The sequence below is a fragment of the Pseudophryne corroboree genome, chromosome 4 (genome assembly GCF_028390025.1).
Source record: "Pseudophryne corroboree isolate aPseCor3 chromosome 4, aPseCor3.hap2, whole genome shotgun sequence".
In the NCBI taxonomy this organism is placed as follows: Eukaryota; Metazoa; Chordata; class Amphibia; order Anura; family Myobatrachidae; genus Pseudophryne; species Pseudophryne corroboree.
The window spans coordinates 663903260-663927013 of record NC_086447.1 but is presented as its reverse complement, the minus strand read 5'-3'; the positions used below and the strand labels follow the sequence as shown (position 1 = coordinate 663927013).

The following is a 23754-nucleotide window of genomic DNA, read 5'->3' as shown; positions in this document are numbered from 1 at the left end:
GTTTCTGAAAGAAAATGGACAAGGCCGAAATTTGGACCTTGATAGACCCTAATCTCAAGCCAGCATCCACACCCGCCTGTAGAAATAGGAGAAGACGTCCTAATTTAAAGTCCACTGCAGGAGACTTCTTGGATTCACACCAAGATACATATTTTCTCCAAATACGATGGTAATGTTTGGACGTTACCCCTTTCCTGGCCAGAATAAGTGTGGGAATGACTTCATTGGGAATACCCTTACAGGCTAGGATCTGGCGCTCAACAGCCATGCCGTCAAACGCAGCCGTGGTAAGTCTTGATAAACAAACGGCCCCTGCTGAAGCAGGTCCTCGCGAAGAGGAAGAGGCATAGGATCTTCCAGTAATAACTCCTGAAGATCTGGATACCAAGCCCTCCTTGGCCAGTCTGGAGCAATGAGAATTGCTCGAACCCTTGTTCTTCTGATGATCTTGAGAACTTTTGGTATTAGTGGAAGTGGAGGAAACAGATACACCGAAACACCCACTGGGTCACCAGTGCATCCACTGCTATTGCTTGTGGGTCTCTCGACCTGGAACAATATTTCTGAAGCTTCTTGTTGAGACGTAATGCCATCATATCTACTTGAGGAACGCCCCAACGATCTGCTACCTCTGCAAAGACTTCTGGGTGGAGGCCCCATTCTCCTGGATGGAGATCATGTCTGCTGAGGACTCTGCTTCCCAATTGTCCACTCCCGGAATGAAAATTGCCGACAGAGCTTTTGCATGTCTTTCTGCCCAGAGGAGTATCTTTGTCACCTCTGCCATTGCCGCTCTGCTTTTTGTTCTGCCCTGGCGGTTTATGTAAGCTACTGCCGTTACATTGTCTGAATAGATCTGTATGGGACGACCTTGAAGAAGGTGTGCCGCTTGATGAAGGCTGTTATTCACAGCTCTCAATTCCATAATGTTCATGTGTAGGAGTACTTCTTGACTTGACCATCGTCCTTGGAAGCTTTCCCCTTGCGTGACCGCTCCCCAACCTCGGAGGCTTGCATCTGTGGACACCAGGATCCAAGTCTGAATCCCGAACCTGCGTCCCTCCAGGAGGTGAGAACTTTGAAGCCACCACAAGAGTGAAATACTGGCTTTTGTTGACAGGATTATCCTCCGATGCATGTGTAGGTGCGATCCGGACCACTTGTCCAGTAGGTCCCATTGGAACACCCTGGCATGGAATCGGCCAAATTGTAGAGCCTCGTAGACCGCTACAATCTTCCCCAGCAGGCGGATGTACTGATGAATCGATACGCGTGCTGGTTTTAAAACTTGTTTGACCATCCTCTGGATCTCCAGAGCCTTTTCCACCGGTAGGAATACTTTCTGTGCTTCCGTGTCCAATATCATTCCCAGAAATGATAACCTCATTCTGGGTTCCAATTGTGATTTTGGAAGGTTTATGATCCAACCGTGCTGTTGAAGCACCGTCAGGGAAAGTGCAATGTTCTGCACTAGTTTCTCCCTGGATCTCGCTTTTTTGAGGAGATCGTCCAAGTATGGGATGACTTTGACTCCTGTCTTGCGAAGAAGAGCCATCATCTCTCCTATCACCTTGGTGAATATTCTCGGAGCCGTGGAGAGCCTGAAAGGCAATGTTTGGAACTGGTAGTGGCAGTCATACACCGCAAACCTCAGGTATGCCTGATGCGGCGTGTAGATGGGAACATGTAAATAAGCAACTTTGATGTCCATCGATACCAGAAATTCCTTTTCCTGAAAGCTGGAGATCACCGCTCTTAGGGATTCCATCTTGAATTTGAACCTTTTCAAATAAAGGTTCAGAGTCTTTAGGTTTAAAATCGGTTTGACCGAGCCATCCGGTTTCGGCACTACAAACAGGCTTGAATAAAACCCTTTTTCCTGTTGTGTCACAGGAACTAAGGAAATTACGTTGTCTTGACATAATTTCTGTATTGAGTTCAGCACTTTTGCTCTGTCCTGAACAGAAGCTGGTAAGTCTGATTTGAAAAATCGGCACGGGGAAGGTCCTGAAATTCCAATTTGTACCCTTGGGATACTATCTGCAATACCCAAGGATCCAGATCTGAGTGAACCCAGACCTGGCTGGCTGACAGTAGACGTGCCCCCACCCAATCGTACTCCCGCAGGGGAGCCCCAGCGTCATGCTGAGGTTTTAGCAGAAGTAGCTGTTGACTTCTGCCCCTGCGAGCCTGATGGTGTTGTAGATTTTTTACCTCTTCCTCGACCTCTTCCTACGAAGAAGGGGCTACCCTTTGCTTTTTTGGACTTGTTGGGTCGAAAGGATTGCATTTTATGAGAATGAAATCCTTTCCTAGGTGGAGCAGCTGCGGAAGGCAGAAATGCTGACTTGCCTGATGTAGTTGTTGAAATCATGGCATCCAGCTTGTCTCCAAAGAGGGCTTCTCCATTGTAAGGAAGCGCCTCAATATTCTTTTTTGATTCCGCATCAGCATTCCATTGGCGGATCCACAGCGCCCTGAGGGCTGAAATCGCCATAGCGGAGGATCTTAAACTCAGCAACCCAATAGCCTTAGCTTCAACTAAGTAGCCTGCAGCATCTTTGATATGGCCAAGAGTTAGGACTATTTCATCCCTGTCAGCTGTGTCTATGTTAACAAGCAAGTTGTCAGACCATTTTTCCACAGCGTTACCTACCCACGCACAAGCAATGGTGGGCCTGAGCACCATTCCATTAGCCGTATATATGGATTTTAGGGTTGTTTCTAATTTACAGTCAGCTGGATCTTTTAAAGAGGCTGAACTAGGGGCAGGCAAAACTATTTTCTTTGACAGCCGAGAAACTGAGGTGTCTATCAGTGGGGGTGTCTCCCATTTGTGCCTGTCTTCCTCAGGGAAAGGGTACGCTACACGAATCCTTCTGGGAAGGGTAAATTTCTTCTCAGGGTTAGCCCAGGATTCTTCAAAGAACGCATTCAAATCCTTTGAAGGAGGAAAAGTCGCAACCTGCTTTTTATTTAATTTAAAATAATCCTTTTCCTCTGGGACCAAAAGCATACAATGTATGATAGTTGCTATAAAGGAAGTGTTGGAGTGTATGCTTTTGGCTAATTTGGGGTCTACCCCTCTCAAATCCCCAGTGTCGACGTCAGATTCGGAATCTGTGTCTGTGTCCCCTTGCATTATCTGGGCCAGAGACCTTTTCTGGGAACTGGATGGGACCCGAGTGGATGATATGGAGGGGTCAGTAAACAGTGCATCCTCCACAGACTGCCTCCAATATTTAGTCTGTTGTTCAGACTCAGAGAATTTCTTTGCAAGCATTGACATATTCTTTTGCAACATTCTCACCCACTATCACACAGGGGAGCTATTGGGGACAGACCCACACTAAAGTCTGTCAGAGAGACAGAGGGATTTGCCAGTCCACACACTGCGCCTTATTGTGAAATATTACCCACTTCCAGAGCATATACCAATAATAGGCCCACAGACCTAATTATAATGAACACTCTCTGCCCCTTCTATAACACCCTGTACTTGTATCAGCGTTGTCATGAGGAGAACCAGCGTTCAGGAGCTTCACATTGGAGTTTCTGCAGGAGAAAATGGCACCCAGTGAGTGTTCTGGCAAGTTTGAGGAGAAGCCCCGCCCTTCAGCCTCAGCAATGTAATATTTATACTGGCTGGGGATGGCACAGCAGCGGCTGTACATGTATGTACCCTTTTTGTCAGTGAGAGTAAGGTTTTAAAACATGCCCTCAGAGCGCGCCCCCCCCCCCCCCCCTGCACCTTTGTGCTGAGAGACATGGCGCGCAGCGTGCGCGTGTACCTCATACTTGCCTACCTGACCCTCTCCATGAGGGACAAAATGCTCTGTTCCTGGACTTTCCTAGTAATGTATGATTGCCATCACCTGTGGTGAAACACCTTTCTTATCAATTAACTAGCTCACCACAGGTGATGGCAATCATACATTACCAGGAAAGTCCAGGAACAGAGCATTTTCTCCCTCATGGAGAGGGTCAGGTAGGCAAGTATGGTGTACCTGTATGCTGCCAACAATGACCGGAGGATCCCCTCTCTGCAGGACTCCGGTAATATACTCACCAGCCTTCTGACTTCTGGCTCTGTTAGGGGGTGGTGTCAGTGCTGTGGGAGTGAACGCTGGCCAGGTTTGGGCTGCGTTCAGGAGCTATTTGTGTCCTGTCAGCAGGAGCAGAACCATTAACTAATTGAGAAGTTGGTTCCTACTTCCCCCCCTAAGTCACACGAAGCAGGGAAGCTGTTGCCAGCAGCTTCCCTGTAAAATAAATAACCTACGAAAGTATTTTTCCAGCAAAGCTCTGTAGAGCTCCACTAGTGTGCATTCAGTCTCCTGGGCACATTTTCTAAACTGAGGTCTGGAGGAGGGGCTTAGAGGGAGGAGCCAGTTCACACTGTTGAAAAGTCTTAAAGTGCCAAAGGCCCCTGCGGAACCGTCTATACCCCATGGTACTAAAATGGACCCAAGCATCCTCTAGGACGTAAGAGAAATATATTTAAATGTAGCATTTTTAAACTCCTAAAGTAAAACAAAATGCTGGGATAAGCACACCAGTGTGGCAGAACACTGCAGGAGAAAAGGGTGAGAAGCTTTGAAGGGATCTCACTCTGAGACAACGGAGTGATGCTGCTCTGCTGCAGCTGTCCCAACATGGGCCATGTACCAGCAGCATTGTATACTCGCCTCTCTGCTGTGCGCTCTCAGAGGCAGCCCTGTTGTGCCTGCGCGGCTTCCGTCAGTCAGAGCTCGGCTGCTATGTATGTACAGTCACACTGTGCTACTTAGCAGCTGCCACCACGCAGCCGGTTAGCGGCGGAAGAAGGGGCAGCGGCTGCGCCGGAACTACATTGACGTAGTCATTGTTTAATCCCAGGCATGTTACTATAACGGGAAACAGCAGCGCGGAGTTTGGCTGATACCGAGTCCGGAGAGGATGCGGCGTACACTCGGGTACACCCGACCACCTCCCCCTCTCCATGACCCTCCGCCATTCCTGTGACCCCCTCCTTCCCCGCCATCTGCCGCTCGAGTGTAACTGACAGACGCGGATCACTAGGCGGCCGCACGCAGCGCCAGGTGCCCGGCGGTAACGAGGAGCGGCTCTGCCCCGTGTCTCAGCAGCAGCAGGAGACTGGTCCCCGGGTTACATGAGGAGAGGGAGAGAGATGGCCAACCAGCCTGTGATCCTCAATGTATATGATATGGTGAGTGTGTTATTATTGTATGGGGGCAGCACATGACACTCCAGGCTGCTATTACACATCCCCTCTCTCTCCCTGTCCCTTGTTACTGTCTGCCACACTGTAAAACTTCGCCATGCAGCCTGTTTGCACAGTGCTGTCATGTTCCCTTTCATCACAATTACTTACTGTACGTGGTTCCTAATCATGACATGGCCAGTGTGTTATATGGGGGACAGCGCATTATTCCAACCCCCCCCCCCCCCCCCTCCTTTCTTCCATTTCATTTTACACACACCTCTCTGTCTATCCCGTTACTATCTATCTGCTTCACTATAACACTTCATGCAGTCTCTTTGTATTGTGCTGTTCCCATATTATTGTTCCCATTCATCACTTCATTGGCTCTCACCCTACCCCCTGAGTGGTTTTATGTTTTGATTCTTACCCCAAGTTGGTGCGGAAGTACTGCTATAAGGTAAGGCACTATAAGAACCAGCAATAAGGTTATTTCAGGTTTTTCTTTTGTTATTGAGTCAGTTTAGGTCAGAACAAGGTGGTGATGCAACAGGCAGAAGGTAGTGTTGCTTACTGGAAAGGGTTGTACTTATTAGTAAAAGGCTTCTGCTTGTGTTTAATTGATTAAAGTGACTCAGTCTTGTTTAGTTTGGCCAAAATGTTTCAGAGGTCAGTCACTTTGCTTTGTGACTTGCTAATGCTGGCAGCTGACTGTCCCTTTGTTTCCCATGCCACTACATGCCTTTTTGCAGGAAATAGTAAGCTCTCTAAGGGGGAGATTCAGACCGTGCAGTCCTTAGCTTTGCACATCACATTAAAATACGAGGCCTGATTCGGACCTGATCGCTGCTCTGTGTTTTTGCAGAAGTCTGCGATCAGATAGCTACTGCCCATAGAGAGTGAAAACCTGCCCCATGCACGTGTACGAGTGCATGTGTACAGCGGACAGCTGCATATCCGTTCGTAACTCCACCATCTATTTATTCTTACAGTCTGTGCGTAGCCCAGGACTTACTCCTACAGTGCTATACAAACAGGCTGATCGGGCCCTCCCTGAAAACGCTTGGGAACGCCTGCGTTTTTCCTGACACTCCCCGAAAACGGCCAGTTGCCACCCACAAACGCCCGCTTCCTGTCAATAACTTTGCGAACGCCCGTGCAAAAGACATTTTCTCACCATCCTGTCGGTATTTGGCGACTCACCTGCGCATTGCGGTGCATGGGATTTTGCACAACAGCGAACAGGTCTGAATCGAGCCCATAGTAACAGCAATCATTATCCTTCCCCCTACTATGGGGAACGTGATTGCAATCATCGCTTTGAATTGGATCTCCCCTGTAGATCCAAAAGGAAATTATATGAAACCTGGAATTAATTGTACATCTGCTTATAGTTTAAAAAAGTAAAATTTTACTAACCAATGAAAGTAAAATACATATTTGAGGTTATATTAGGTTGAGGAACGTTATATGAGGAGGGTTGTTACAGTAGGTAAAAATATGCCGACTATGATGTATAGACTTGTCTTAAGGCCCATACGCACTGGGGGATTTTGAGCTCAAAGTAGCTCACTTTTGGCATTTTGAGCTCAAACTCGACCAGTGGGTTGTATGGGCGGCCGGTGAGCGCTGATGCGTGCTCCCACATCAGCGCTGGCCGCCGCTGTCCATTGGCTTGTTTTACAAGCTGAGTGAACCACTTTCCACAGTCTCCTACTGTGGAAAGTGGTTCACCCCCGTGAAAATCGCTCAGTGTGTATGCACTGAGCAATTTTCTGCCCAGCGATGTTCACATCATCGCTGTGCATACACACTGGGAAAAAATGCCCAGTGTGTGTGCGCACCCTAACTCTAAAACTAAAAGCTCCCTGCTCCTGTATTTTGTTGGGATCCGGTCTGAAGATCGACACTGTCTACGTCGACAAAGTGTAGGTCGACAGTCACTAGGTTGACAGGGTCTGAATGTCGACAGGGTTTCTAGGTCGACATGCGTTAGGTCGACAGGTCAAAAGGTCGACATGATTTTTTCACATTTTTATTTCTTTTTTTTCTCTAACGTCCTAGTGGATGCTGGGGACTCCGTCAGGACCATGGGGAATAGCGGCTCCGCAGGAGACTGGGCACAAAGTAAAAGCTTTAGGACTAGCTGGTGTGCACTGGCTCCTCCCCCTATGACCCTCCTCCAAGCCTCAGTTAAGATTTTGTGCCCGAACGAGAAGGGTGCAATCTAGGTGGCTCTCCTGAGCTGCTTAGAGTAAAAGTTTAAATAGGTTTTTTATTTTCAGTGAGACCTGCTGGCAACAGGCTCACTGCATCGAGGGACTAAGGGGAGAGAAACGAACTCACCTGCGTGCAGAGTGGATTGGGTTTCTTAGGCTACTGGACATTAGCTCCAGAGGGACGATCACAGGCCCAGCCATGGATGGGTCCCGGAGCCGCGCCGCCGGCCCCCTTACAGATGCTGAAGCAAGAAGAGGTCCATAAATCGGCGGCAGAAGACTTTCCTGTCTTCATAAGGTAGCGCACAGCACTGCAGCTGTGCGCCATTGCTCTCGGCACACTTCACACTCCGGTCACTGAGGGTGCAGGACGCTGGGGGGGGGCGTCCTGGGAAGCAATGAATTTACCTTAGTTGGCAAAAAATACATCCCATATAGCTCCTGGGCTATATGGATGTATTTAACCCCTGCCAGTTTTCCAGAAAAAAGCGGGAGAAGAGCCCGCCGTGAAGGGGGCGGGGCCTATCTCCTCAGCACACAGCGCCATTTTTTCCACACAGCTCCGCTGGTAGGAAGGCTCCCAGAATCTCCCCTGCATCCTGCAACTACAGAAACAGGGTAAAAAAGAGAGGGGGGCACTTATTTGGCAAAATAACAGATATAAGCAGCTATAAGGGATAGACACTTATTGTAAGGTTGTCCCTATACATATATAGCGCTCTGGTGTGTGCTGGCAAACTCTCCCTCTGTCTCCCCAAGGGGCTAAGTGGGTCCTGTCCTCTATCAGAGCATTCCCTGTGTGTGTGCTGGGTGTCGGTACGTGTGTGTCGACATGTATGAGGAGGAAAATGATGTGGAGGCGGAGCAGAGTGTCTGTAACAGTGATGTCACCCCCTAGGGGGTCGACACCTGAGTGGATGTACTGTTGAAAATTACGTGACAGTGTCAGCTCTATATAAAAAAAACAGTGGTTGACATGAGACAGCCGGCTACTCAGCTTGTGCCTGTCCAGACGTCTCATAGGCCGTCAGGCAGATGGCAGATACAGACGCCGACACGGATACTGACTCCTGTGTCGACGGTGAAGAGACAACCGTGATTTCCAGTAGGGCCACACGTTACATGATTGAGACAATGGAAAATGTTTTATACATTTCTGATAATACGAGTACCACCAAAAAAAAGGGGTATTATGTTCGGTGAGGGAAAAACTACCTGTAGTTTTCCTGAATCTGAGAAATAAAATGAGGTGTGTGATGATGCGTGGGTTTTCCCCCGATAACAATAATAATTTCTTAAAAAGTATTGGCTGCATACCCTTTCCCGCCAGAGGTTAGGATGCATTGGGAAACACCCCCTAGGGGGGATAAGGCGCTCACACGCTTGTAAGAACAAGGGCTCTACCCTCTCATGAGATGGCCGCCCTTAAGGATCCTGCTGATAGAAAGCAGGAGGGTATCCCAAAAAAGGTATTTACACACATACTGGTGTTATACTGCGACCAGCTATCGCCTCAGCCTGGAGGTGCAGTGCTGGGTTGGCATGGTCGGATTCCTTGACTGGAAATATTGATATCCTAGATAAGGATAGTATATTATTGCCTAAGAGCATTTAAAAGATGCATTTCTATATATGCATGATGCACAGCGGAATAATTGCCGACTGGCATCAAGTATAAGTGCGTTGTCCAATTCTACCAGTAAAATGGTCAGGTGATGCGGATTCCGAACGGCATTTGGAAGTATTGCCTTTGAAAAAGGACATTTGGGGTCGGTCTTTTAGACCTGGTGGCCACGGCAACAGCTGGGAAATCCACGTTTGTACCCCAGGTCGCCTCTCAAAATAAGACGCCGTATTATCAGGCGCAGTCCTTTGTTGGCAAGCGGACAAAAGGTTCCTCTTTTCTGCTCGTGACAGAGGGAGAGGAAAAAGGCTGCAGAGATCAGCCAGTTCCCAGGAACAGAAACCCTTTCCAGCCTCTGCCAAGCCCTCAGTATGACGCTAGGGCTTTACAAGCTCAGGCACGGTGGGGGCCCGTTCTCAATTAATTTCAGTGGGCTCACTCGCAAGTAGACCCCTGGATCCTTCAGGTAATATCTCAGGGGTACATATTGGAATTCGAGACGTCTCCCCCTCGCCGTTTCCAAAAGTCGACTTTACCGACGTCTCCCTCTGACAGGGAGGCAGTTTTGGAAGCCATTCACAAGCTGTATTCCCAGCAGGTGATAATCAAGGTACCCCTCCTGCAACAGGGAACGGGGTATTATTCCACACTATTGTGGTACCGAAGCCAGACGGCTCGGTGAGACCGATTCTAAAATCTAAAATCTTTGAACACTTACATACAGAGGTTCAAATTCAAGATTGAGTCACTCAGAGCAGTGATTGCGAACCTGGAAGAAGGGGACTACATGATGTCTCGGGACATCAAGGATGCTTACCTTCATGTCAAAATTTACCCTTCTCACCAAGGGTACCTCAGGTTTATGGTACAGAACTGTCACTATCGGTTCAGACGCTGCCGTAGGGATGGTCCACGGCACCCCGGGTCTTTACCAAGGTAATGGCCGACATGATGATATTCCTTCGAAGGAAGGGAATTTTAGTTATCCCTTACTTGGACGATTCCCTGATAAGGGTAAGATCCAGGGAACAGTTGGAGGTCGGTGTAGCACTATCTCAGGTAGTGTTGCGGCAGCACGATTGGATTCTCAATATTCCAAAATCGCAGCTGGTTCCGTCGACGTGTCTTCTGTTCCTAGGGATGATCCTGGACACAGTCCAGAAAAAGGTGTTTCTCCCGGAGGAGAAAGCCAGGGAGTTATCCGAGCTAGTCAGGAACCTCCTCAAACCGAGCCAAGTCTCAGTGCATCAATGCACAAGGGTTCTGGGTAAAATGGGGGCTTCCTACGAAGCAATCCCATTCGGCAGATTCCACGCAAGAAGATGCATCAGCGGATAACCCTGTCACCAAGGACAAGGGTGTCCCTCCTGTGGTGGTTGCAGAGTGCTCATCTTCTAGAGGGCCGCAGATTCGGCATTCAGGACTGGGTCCTGGTAACCACGGATGCCAGCCTGCGAGGCTGGGGAGCAGTCACACAGGGAAGGAATATCCAGGACTTATGGTCAAGCCTGGAGACATCACTTCACATAAATATCCTGAAGCTAAGGGACATTTACAATGCTCTAAGCTTAGCAAGACCTCTGCTTCAAGGACAGCCGGTGTTGATCCAGTCGGACAACATCACGGCAGTCACCCACGTAAACAGACAGGGTGGCACAAGAAGCAGAAGGGCACTGACAGAAGCTGCAAGGATTCTTCGCTGGGCGGAAAATCAGGGGATAGCACTGTCAGCAGTATTCATTCCGGGAGTGGACAACTGGGAAGCAGACTTCCTCAGCACGACCTCTACCCGGGGAGAGTGGGGACTTCACCCAGAAGTCTTCCACATGATTATAAACCGTTGGGAAAAACTCGACAGGTATTGCGCCAGGTCCAGGGACCCTTAGGCAATAGCTGTAGACGCTCTGGTAACACCGTGGGTGTACCAGTCAGGGTATGTGTTCCCTCCTCTGCCTCTCATACTCAAGGTACTGAGATTGATAAGATGGTGAGGAGTAAGCACTATATTCGTGGCTCCGGATTGGCCAAGAAGGACTTGGTAACCGGAACTTCAAGAGATGCTCACGGAGGATCCGTGGCCTCTACCTCTAAGAAGGAACCTGCTCCAGCAAGGACCCTGTCTGTTCCAAGACTTACCGCGGCTGCGTTTGACGGCATGGCGGTTGAACGCCGGATCCTGAAGGAAAAAGGGCATTCCGGATGAAGTCATCCCTATCCTGATCAAAGCCAGGAAGGATGTAACTGCAAAAACATTATCGCCGCAATTGGCGAAAATATGTTGCGTGGTGCAAGGCCAGTAAGGCCCGACGGTGGAAATTCGAATGGGTCGATTCCTACATTTCCTGCAAACAGGAGTGTCTATGGGCCTGAAATTGGGGTCCATTAAGGTTCAAATTTCGGCCCTGTCAATTTTCTTCCAAAAAGAACTAGCTTCAGTCCCTGAAGTTCAGACGTTTGTAAAAGGGGTACTGCATATACAGCCTCCTTTTGTGCCTCCAGTGGCACTTGGGATCTCAATGTAGTTTTTTGGGTTCCAAAAGTCACATTTGGTTTGAACCACTTAAATCTGTGGAGTTAAAATATCTCACATGGAAAGTGGTCATGCTGTTGGCCCTGGCCTGGGCCAGGCGCGTGTCAGAATTGGCGGCTTTATCCTGTAAAAGCCCTTATCTGATTTTCCATTCGGACAGGGCGGAATTGAGGACTCGTCCTCAATTTCTCACTAAGGTGTTTTCAGCATTTCACTTAAACCAACCTATTGTGGTGCCTGCGGCTACTAGGGACTTGGAGGATTCCAAGTTGCTGGACGTAGTCAGGGCCCTGAAAATATATGTTTCCAGGACGGCTGGAGTCAGAAAATCTGACTCGCTGTTTATCCTGTATGCACCCAACAGACTGGGTGCTCCTGCTTCTAAGCAGACGATTGCTCGTTGGATTTGTAGTACAATTCAGCTTGCACATTCTGTGGCAGGCCTGCCACAGCCAAAATCTGTAAAAGCCCATTCCACACGGAAAGTGGGCTCATCTTGGGCGGCTGCCCGAGGGGTCTCGGCTTTACAATTTTGCCGAGCAGCTACTTGGTCAAGGGCAAACACGTTTGCTAAATTCTACAAATTTGATACCCTGGCTGAGGAGGACCTGGAGTTCTCTCATTCGGTGCTGCAGAGTCATCCGCACTCTCCCGCCCGTTTGGGAGCTTTGGTATAATCCCCATGGTCCTGACGGAGTCCCCAGCATCCACTAGGACGTTAGAGAAAATAAGAATTTACTTACCGATAATTCTATTTCTCATAGTCCGTAGTGGATGCTGGGCGCCCATCCCATGTGCGGATTGTCTGCATTACTTGTACATAGTTATTGTTACAAAAATCGGGTTATTGTTGTTGTGAGCCATCTTTTCAGAGGCTCCTTCTGTTATCATGCTGTTAACTGGGTTCAGATCACAAGTTGTACGGTGTGATTGGTGTGGCTGGTAATGAGTCTTACCCGGGATTCAAAATCCTTCCTTATTGTGTACGCTCGTCCGGGCACAGTATCCTAACTGAGGCTTGGAGGAGGGTCATAGGGGGAGGAGCCAGTGCACACCAGCTAGTCCTAAAGCTTTTACTTTGTGCCCAGTCTCCTGCGGAGCCGCTATTCCCCATGGTCCTGACGGAGTCCCCAGCATCCACTACGGACTATGAGAAATAGAATTATCGGTAAGTAAATTCTTATTTTTTTTTACTTTTTCATACTTAACGATCCACGTGGACTACGATTGGAATGGTAAACTGTGCAGAGCGAATTGGTAGCGGAGCGAGGCACCTTGCCCGAAACTCGCGCGCCATGCGAGGGGACACGGTGCACTAATTGGGCTTCCCGGTCACTGTACGGAGAAAACGACACCAAAAAAACCATGAAAAATCATGTCGACCTTTTGACCTGTCAACCTAGCACATGTCGACCTAGAAACCCTGTAGACCTTCAGACCCTGTCGACCTAGTGACTTCCGACCTATAGTGGTCGACCTAAACACTGTCGATTTGATGATCCACACCCATTTCGTTATCCACTAGCTGTCTTTATTTTTGCATTAATATAATATCAGTTTGCCCTCTGCAATGTGTGGTCTCATGTGAAAGGCCCGGTCTTCCCTCTGCCTCAGACCTGCACCTCCTTCATCCACTTTGTATGTGCTTGTTCTGTTTTTATGTGTCATTTTTATATTGTGAATGTCCAGCATCTTGGAGTTTTGTGGCACCTCATAAAAAAACAATGGTGACAATGACAGCTATACCAAAGACTTTCCTACTGATGGCTATTTACTTCCATTCTCATATTACGCATTTGTGAAAGCAAATCCTGTATTAGGCATCTGAACAGATGGCCATTGATTTCATAATATTCAGGAATATTTCTGGGGCTTTACTAATCAAAGTTGTAATATTATGATTTTGGCTTAAGATATGCCATCTATTATCCACTGATATAAATCTACTGGGCCTGATTCTGAGTTGGACGGATGCTGTGCACAGACACTAATGCAGGTTTCTGGATACTGCGCAAGTGGAGATGCGTATTTCTGCATTTTGATATTCATCCTTCCTATTCTGAGACAGACATAACTTGGTCTGGTCTTACCGTGAAAGTGGATATTTTGGGGCTGCAACAATACTATCACACGGATCCACCCTGACTTGTTGGAATGCAGTGGGCATGTCGCAAAAGCTCTATGTGATTCTGAGTCGGACACATGGCGAGGGGAGGCCTGCTTCTGCTGGATCTCTCTCTTGCATTTAGCATGGGGCTGGTTCAAGTGCCCTATACTAAAGAGAAGGGTTGTGGCAGCTGGCATAAATTCACTGGGTGGCACGGTTTTCTTCTTGCAGATGCACAAACCTTGCACTAGTCCTACAGATCTTCCGTGGCTACCTGCAACTGCAGCCACTTTGTGTGTAACGCAGCCCCATAATATGAAATACGGTTCGATATATGTTAATACTCATATACACCAGTACTATACACTGCATTAGGCAGATGGTCTAATGATGTTTGCAACAGTATTATATGACTGTAAAATTATTAGTATTTTTTGCATGCAGGCTCTTGTCTCTTTTTGAGAGGTGTGGGAGCGCCGTCAATTCTCGGAGCACCTCTTTTTAAATTCAAACACTGTCCGTTCTTTAATTTTACCTCTGTTTAAATTATATGTCCCTTGTGTGTAGATCTGTATCTAGCTGTTTTTAGACCTGTACCCAGCTCATGGCGGTCTGCAGTATAGGATGACATAGGGCCTGATTGTGGTTATCACTACTTGAACTGTGCTCTAGTTTCTTATCTCTAGGAATCCCATCTCTGATGATGCTATTAATCTTGGATCAGTTTATAACTGTTACTAGCATGTCATTTGGGACTATATTTGTTCCTGTTCCACTATCTGTGATGTTGTGACCAGACTTTCTGTAATTCAGATATTTGCTTCCTATAAGCGAGCCCTTCTTGCATTCTTTATGGGACTATAAAAAAATAATAATTTAATATTCACATATACTCTTTATATATTTCACTTTTTTCCCCTGTTCTTGTTCTCCCCTTTCATTTCTCAACGTACCCAATATTTTGTGTATATTTATTACCTCTTCCTCCTGTTTTCTCCCATACCTTTACCCTAATGATGCAGTGTATTACCTTTTTTAGTTTTATTTTTTCCCTACCATTTTTTAAACCCTGATCTGACTATATATTGGTGAATTGTTTGGTGTTTATATAAAGCAAGTATGTTGCTAGTTTTATCCGCCCTGCCTTGGTGGAGAGCACATTCAAATGCTCTCCACAAGCTCGCTGCCTAGGTGTCATCCTTGACTCTGATCTGTCCTTTGTTCCCCACATTCAATCTGTCTCAAGATCATGTTACATGCATCTAAAAAACATATCCAAAATACGACCATACCTTACACAAGACACTGCTAAAACTCTAATCCCTCCATTGGTTACCTGTATTCTACCGTATTCAATATAAAATACTTTTACTCACACACAAGGCCATTAACCAAACTACACCAACGTACATCACTTTGCTTATCTCAAAATATCTCCCAACCCGACCTCTTCGCTCTTCACAAGACCTGTGTCTCTCTTCCACACTCATTACTCGCTCCCACTCACGATTGCAGGACTTTCATCGGGCTGCACCCACTCGGTGGAATGCCCTACCACGCACAATAAGACTCTCCTCTAGTCTCCAAACCTTCAAGCGTTCCCTGAAAACTCACCTCTTCAGGCAAGCATACCAAATTCCAGAACCGCCCACATAACTTTCATAAACCTTCCTATCAAATTGCATCCACTCTGTACAGTCCACACATATCCTCACATGTCTTCTCATTCTATGCAATAGATAGCACCTTTCCTTATGTACACATGCCTATTTCCCTATAGATTGTAAGCTTGCGAGCAGGGCCTTCCTACATCTGACTGTTTATCACCCATTTTGTTATTGTTATTTCAAATTGTAAAGCGCAACGGAATTTGCTGCGCTATATAAGAAACTGTTAATAAATAAATAAATGATAAATAATAAAATAGGGCAGGTCACATAATTGTTTGTGTGTGTGTTTACCAACCCCCTCCCTTCAAGTACCAATGACTTACCCAAGTTATACTTAACATTTTATTTAATGTGTACTATCTTTTCTTGAGTAGGTGTCTCGAGGATTCACAGCACTGGACAGAGTACAAGTGTCTACAGATTTGTTACATATAAGAGCACAGCTCATAGATGAACATAATTAAATCTTCAGATTCTGGGGTATATTCAATTGATATCGAAAGCAGCCGTCTGTCGAAAAGACAGCAGTTTTCGACTTTTTTTAGGTCGGAAGGGGTTCCAACCTATTCAATATTTTCGACAAGTTGAGGTATTCGACTTGTCGAAAAGCACGTGGATCGGCGGAATAGCTGCCGATCCACGTGCTTGTGTCGAAAACGCTGTTTTGGCCCCCTTTTCGGCCATCTCAGTCTGACATAAAAAAATGTCGGACTGAGATGTGGGACCCATAGGAGGAGACGGGGACAGTCGCTGGCATATAGGGGAGATCAGCGCTACAGCAGGATGTCACAGCCGCGCCGCTTACAGCAGCTTCCACCCGGCTCCAGCAAGTGAGGTCACGCTTTCTGGAGCCTGGTGGACACTGTTGTGAGGTCGGGCGGCTGTGTGACATCCTCCTGCAGCGCTACTGTAACGCTGATCTCCGTCTGCCGGCGGCTGTCCCATCATCCCCCTCCCTCCCTCCTCCTCTGGGTCTCTCATATCATTTCGACTTGAAAAAGTCGAATTGAGATGAGATTAAATAGGGGTTGTCTGATCCATTCCGACAAATGCATGTCGGAATGGATCCGACGCTAATTGAATATACCCCTATGTAGTGACAGAGGGAAAAGGGGGCCCTGCTAGCAATAGCTCACATACTGTATTTTAGCTGCTGTTCTCCGTGTCTCAAGTAACCGCAACAGGTCATATTTTCATGATTTATTTGTTGTGGTATAATTACTGATTTAGCAAAATAGGAACTTGCTTGTGCATAATGAAAGAAATCCTGAAAAATGTGAGCTGTTAGGTGTGCTTGCAGAACGTAGTTAAAAACTGCTGCATACCATGTGGGTTTTATCTCATTTGCTTTAGGTGGATTCTTATCAGAATATCCTACCCCTGTGTTGATTTTTTCTAATTAATATGACAATATTTATACTAGCCTGCTTTATTTCTCCCCCCATGACTAATCCCATTAAAGGACTGCGGTGCAGCTGAAGAGAAGGATTTCTTCGAAGAAACTGAGAATTACCTGCTGTAGCGGTGGCTATCCATAGGATTTTGGTACCTACCGGTAATTCCTTTTCTCGTAGTCCGTAAAGGATGCTGGGCGCCCGCCCAGCGCTTCGTTTTCCTGCAAATGTTTTTTGGTTCAGTACAACTTTGTTTTAATTCAGTACTGCATTGTTACTTGGTAAGTAATGTTTCAGCTGTTGCTGAGTAGTTCAAGCTTGTTGGCTTGACGTGCCTTGTATGTGTGAGCTGGTATGAATCTCACCACTATATCTGTGTATAATCCTTCTCTCGAAGTATGTCGTCTCCTTGGGCACAGTTTCTACACTGAGTCTGGTAGGAGGGGCATAGAGGGAGGAGCCAGCCCACACTCTCAAACTCTTAAAGTGCCGATGGCTCCTGGTGGACCCGTCTATACCCCATGGTACTAATGTGGACCCCAGCATCCTCTACGGACTACGAGAAAAGGATTTACCTGTAGATACCAAAATCCTATTTTTCTTTTTAGTGATATTGAATGGATCACCTACCATTCTAGTCAACACTTAAGCTGGGCATACACGTAACAACATTACACTGTTTTCTCCAAGGATATCTTTCTATCCAAAATGTATTTTATTGAATAAAAAACTGCATACAATAGCATAAACTGTAGAAGAAGTGGTAGAACAAAAAATCCTCACAGACTGTAGTAACATAAATAGACATGGAGATAGTGATGCCACAGTACGAATTGTTACAGTGTGTTCTGGAGATACAATAAAGAGTACCAAACTTTAAAAAGAACAACAAAAAAAACAAAGAAAAGAACCAACAAGTTTAGACCAAATCTAAACAGGAGACCGGGAGAGTAGGACAATGGGGAAGGAAAGATAGAGAGGTGAAGAGAAGGGAGTGAACTCGGTGTGGGGGTCGAGTAGTAGTGTGAAGCTGCAGCTCAGAGGTATGAGATGAATTGAGAAGACCATTTAAATTCCATCCAGAGTAGCCAGGTGGCAGAGAAGTCGTACTGTTTGCCTAAAGAGATTATCCATGTCCACATCATCTATCTTTGAGAACCAATTCCTGAGAGAGTGAGGAGTGGATTATCTCAGAAGGATTAGAATTGCTGCCTTTCCCACATTATTGAGGTGTCCGAGAAGGGGTATGTGCTGGTTTGCGCAAGGTAAACGGTAATGGACAAAGCCCCGGTCTGAGATTGACTTGGAGCACTTGACGATAGATGTCCAGAAGGGGGAAAGATTTAGGCAATGCCAAAAAGCTTCCAGGAACATTTTCACATATATCCCAACACTCATCAGTGACCCTTGGATACATTTTGTATAGTAAATTAGGGTACCTATACCAATGAGATAATGCCTTCTAAAGTGTCTGTAAGGTTGCAGAGCTTTATGACCTGGCATAACTATTTTGGAATATATATATATTTTTTTTAGCAATCAAACTCCGATACTACACCTTGAAGATCTTTCCCAAGCTAAAGTGACAGAGGGATGTGTAGGGGAGAGGTTCTCAAAAAGTAATGTATAAAATGTAGAAATGGAGTGTGTACATTACATTCCATTGAGTGGAAACACAAAGAGCTGCAAGTGCTCTTGATTGATAAGAGGCATTTACCAAAGTTGTAAGTATCATAAAAATTCAGAGTGGGGTAATTGGCAGGGGGACCGTAACTCTGAAAAGAAGTGTAGACCTGACAAGCACACCAGCTGGCCAACACAGAATAAATTCGCTGCTACCCAAAGTTTGAAAGAAGGAGCAGAGGGACCTGGGGAAAAATCCAGGTTTTTTTTTAAGGTTGTTAGAGAGGAAATTAGTGAGAAAACTAGCTGACACTGCTCTCAATTTCCTCTACCAATGCAAGTTTTACAAGATCAAGATGTGTACTTTCACAAAATTCATTACTAAGGATAGTCTTTCTAATTCTCCTGCTGCCTTTAATCTCCTCGCTGTGGCTTTTCTGAAAACGTAATTGATCAAATCCCATTATTTACTCCCTGCATATCCTTCATTCCATTGAAAAAGATTTTAGTTCCTGCATAGCACCCCAAATGCACCCAATCACCTGTTTGCGCCACTCCATGTTGAGTATTGTTTTGCAGCAATCAGATGCTCCTCAACCTCCCCTTGAACCATAAGTCCCTCCTACACAAATGTAACTATCCCAGACTCTCAAAGATATGAAATTTATATTGGAATGAATGTTATTTAAGGAACTTCTCTCTATGGCACGAGGTCTACTTTTGCAAGCTAGTTCATGTTGGAAGAATAGACTAAATTCATCCTTTCGATGATAAAAAAAAATCGTCAAATTGATAATGTTGTATAAAAGGTTTTGATCAATGGGGGTCATTCCGAGTTGATCGCTCATTGACGATTTTCGCAACAGAGCGATTAAGGAAAAAATGCACATGGTACGCAGTGCGCATGCGCTAAGTATTTTAGCACAAAACTTCGTAAATTTACTCACGTCCGAACGAAGACTTTTCATCGTTGAAGTGATCGGAGTGTGATTGACAGGAAGTGGGTGTTTCTGGGCGGAAACTGACCGTTTTCTGGGAGTGTGCGGAAAAACGCAGGCGTGCCAGAATAAAACGCGGGAGTGTCTGGAGAAACGGGGGAGTGGCTGGCCGAACGCAGGGCGTGTTTGTGACTTCAAACCAGGAACGAAACGGGCTGAGCTGATCGCAGTGTTAGGAGTAAGTCTCAAGCTACTCAAACTGCTAAGAATTTTCTATTTGCAATTCTGCTAATCTTTCGTTAGCAATTCTGCTAAGCTAAGATACACTCCCAGAGGGCGGCGGCCTAGCGTGTGCAATGCTGCTAAAATCTGCTAGCGAGCGAACAACTCGGAATGACCCCCAATATGAGCACTTTTGGCCTTGGGAGAAAACATTTCTTGCGTATGAGAAAATGATGTGAAACAACTGCTTTCCCACAGCACATGCAACAGACTAGATGTGCTTTTGGCTAGGGCTGATTCAGAAACTGCAGCAAAGCAAAATAAAAGCAAGTAACTTTGCACCTTGGTAAAACCATGTTGCACTGCAGATGTAACGTGCAAAGAGATTTGGGTGGGGTGTGTCCACAATGAAAACTAATGCTGCTTTCACATCGCAAAACCTGCTTTTGAAATGGTATTTGAAACGGTTCTTAAAACGGGTCTGAGCAGTTAAACCCCTTTCACATCTCATGTTGTAACCAGTAAATTACCATTTCATTACCGTTTTGGTACCTTTCACACTGAACCCGTTTCACCCATAGAAAACAGTGGTTGTCATTATAAATTGACTTTTCTGGCCCACACATTATTAATAATTATTAATTCATTCATTATTAATAATTTGGATAGTCGTACGATGGAATCCAGCAGCTTGAAGCATATCTATTTATATTAGAAGGGATTAGGTACTTGGTTTGTCTTTTTTGAAGGCACAAGTATTATTTATATATTTTTTAAATTTTTTTTTTTTTTTTTTTTAGATGGAATGGTAAATTTCAGAAAAAAAATGGCGTGGGGTCCCCCCTCCAAAGCATAACCAGCCTCAGGTTCTTCGAGCTGGTCCTGGTTCTAAAAATGCGGGAAAAAATTGACAGGGGATCCCCCGTATTTTTAAAACCAGCACCGGGCTCTGCGCCTGGTGCTGGTGCAAAAAATACGGGGGACAAAAAGAGTAGGGGTCCCCCGTATTTTTTTACACCAGCATCGGGCTCCACTAGCTGGACAGATAATGCCACAGCCGGGGGTCACTTTTATACAGTGCCCTGCGGCCGTGGCATTAAATATCCAACTAGTCACCCCTGGCCGGTGTACCCTGGGGGAGTGGGGACCCCATTCAATCAAGGGGTCCCCCCCCCCCAGCCACTTAAGGGCCAGGGGTGAAGCCCGAGGCTGTCCCCCCCCCATCCATTGGCTGCGGATGGGAGGCTGATAGCCTTGAGTAAAATGACAGAATATTGTTTCTCTAACGTCCTAAGTGGATGCTGGGACTCCGTAAGGACCATGGGGAATAGCGGCTCCGCAGGAGACAGGGCACAAAATAAAAGCTTGAGATATCAGGTGGTGTGCACTGGCTCCTCCCCCTATGACCCTCCTCCAAGCCAGTTAGATTTTTGTGCCCGGCCGAGAAGGGTGCAAACTAGGTAGCTCTCCAGAGCTGCTTAGAATAAAAGTTTAGTTAGGTTTTTTTTTATTTTCAGTGAGTCCTGCTGGCAACAGGCTCACTGCATCGTGGGACTAAGGGGAGAAGAAGCGAACTCACCTGAGTGCAGAGTGGATTGGGCTTCTTAGGCTACTGGACGTTAGCTCCAGAGGGACGATCACAGGTTCAGCCTGGATGGGTCACCGGAGCCGCGCCGCCGTCCCCCTTACAGAGCCAGAAGAGACGAAGGTCCGGTGAAAGCGGCGGCAGAAGACATCCTGTCTTCAAGACTAAGGTAGCGCACAGCACCGCAGCTGTGCGCCATTGCTCTCAGCACACTTCACACTCCGGTCACTGAGGGTGCAGGGCGCTGGGGGGGAGCGCCCTGAGACGCAATATAACACACATATACCTTAGCTGGCAAAAGGAATACATCACATATAGCTCCAGGGCTATATGGATGTATTTTTCCCCCTGCCATTTTACACAAAAAAGCGAGAGTTAAGGACGTCGTGAAGGGGCGGGGCCTATCTCCTCAGCACACTAGCGCCATTATTCCCTCACAGCTCCGCTGGAAGGACGGCTCCCTGATTCTCCCCTGCAGTACTGCATCTGATTCAGGGTAAAAAAGAGAAGGGGGGGCATTTTGGCAGCAAATAACTAGATTAACAGCAGCTATAAGGGATTAACACTTATATAATGTTATCCCTGTATATATATATATATATAGCGCTGGGTGTGTGCTGGCAGACTCTCCCTCTGTCTCTCCAAAGGGCTAAGTGGGGTCCTGTCCTCTATCAGAGCATTCCCGGTGTGTGTGCTGTGTGTCGGTACGCGTGTGTCGACATGTATGAGGAGGAAAATGAGGTGGAGGCGGAGCAGTTGCCTGTGTTAGTGATGTCACCCCCTAGGGAGTCGACACCTGACTGGATGATTGTGTTTAAGCAATTAAGTGATAATGTCAGCAATTTACAAAAAACTGTTGACGACATGAGAAAGCCGGCAAATCAATTAGTGCCTGTTCAGGCGTCTCAGACACCCTCAGGGGCCCTAAAACGGCCGCTACCTCAGTGGGTCGACACGGATCCAGATACAGATACTGAATCTAGTGTCGACGGTGACGAGACAAACGTAATGTCCAGTAGGGCCACACGTTACATGATCACGGCAATGAAAGAGGCATTGAACCTTTCTGACACTACAAATACCTCAAAGGCGGGTATTATGTGGGGTGTGAAAAAACTGCCAATAGTTTTTCCTGAGTCTGAGGAAATAAATGAGGTGTGTGATAAAGCGTGGGTTTCCCCCGATAAAAAACAGCTAATTTCTAATAAGTTATTAGCACTATACCCTTTCCCGCCAGAGGTTAGGGCACGGTGGGAAACACCCCCTAGGGTAGATAAGGCGCTCACACGTTTATCTAAACAAGTAGCGTTACCGTCCCCTGATACGGCCACCCTCAAAGAACCAGCTGATAGGAGGCTGGAAAATATCCTGAAAAGTATATACACACATACTGGTGTTATACTGCGACCAGCAATCGCATCAGCCTGGATGTGCAGTGCTGGAGTCGCATGGGCGGATTCCCTGACTGAGAATATTGATACCCTGGATAGGGACAATATTCTGTTAACTATAGAACATTTAAAGGATGCATTGCTATATATGCGTGATGCGCAGAGGGATATTTGTACCCTGGCATCAAGAGTAAGCGCAATGTCCATCTCTGCCAGAAGAGCATTATGGACCAGACAGTGGTCAGGGGACGCAGATTCCAAACGGCACATGGAAGTATTGCCGTATAAGGGGGAGGAGTTATTTGGGGCTGGTCTAACAGACCTGGTGGCCACGGCAACGGCTGGAAAATCCACCTTTTTACCCCAGGTTACTTCACATCAAAGACTCAGACACGGTGGGGGCCCGTCTCAAGTATTTCAACGCGCAGTGGGCTCACTCGCAAGTGGATCCCTGGATTCTACAGGTAGTATCACAGGGGTACAAACTGGAATTCGAGGCGTTTCCTCCTCATCGGTTCCTGAAGTCTGCTTTACCAAAGTCTCCCTCCGACAGGGAGGCAGTTCTGGAAGCCATTCACAAGCTGTACTCCCAGCAGGTGATAATCAAGGTACCCCTCTTACAACAGGGGAAGGGGTATTATTCCACACTATTTGTGGTACCGAAGCCGGACGGCTCGGTGAGACCAATATTAAATCTAAAATCTTTGAACACTTACATAAAAAGGTTCAAATTCAAGATGGAGTCACTCAGAGCGGTGATAGCGAACCTGGAAGAGGGGGACTATATGGTGTCGCTGGACATCAAGGATGCTTATCTCCACGTCCCAATATATCCTTCTCACCAAGGGTACCTCAGGTTTGTAGTACAAAACTGTCATTATCAGTTTCAGACGCTGCCGTTTGGATTGTCCACGGCGCCTCTGGTCTTTACCAAGGTAATGGCCGAAATGATGATTCTTCTACGAAGAAAAGGCATCTTAATTATCCCTTACTTGGACGATCTCCTGATAAGGGCAAGAACCAAGGAACAGTTAGAAGTCGGAGTGGCACTATCTCAGGTAGTGCTAAGTCAGCACGGATGGATTCTAAATATTCCAAAATCGCAGCTGATTCCAACGACACGTCTACTGTTCTTAGGAATGATTCTGGACACAGTCCAGAAGAAGGTGTTTCTCCCGGAGGAGAAGGCCAGGGAGTTATCCGAGCTAGTCAGGAACCTCCTAAAACCAGGACAGGTCTCAGTGCATC

At 46.7% G+C, this 23754-nt stretch overlaps 1 protein-coding gene across 1 annotated transcript in view; it reads left to right on the top strand.

The window, feature by feature from the left end:
• Positions 1 to 4720: 4720 nt before the first annotated feature.
• DESI2 (desumoylating isopeptidase 2) overlaps positions 4721 to 23754 on the top strand; it is a 279466-nt gene continuing 260432 nt past the window's right edge. The window contains exon 1 of the mRNA XM_063917815.1: positions 4721 to 5209. Within this exon, the coding sequence (XP_063773885.1) occupies positions 5153 to 5209 (57 nt within the window). The 5' untranslated portion in view covers positions 4721 to 5152. The remainder of the gene's footprint in view (positions 5210 to 23754) is intronic.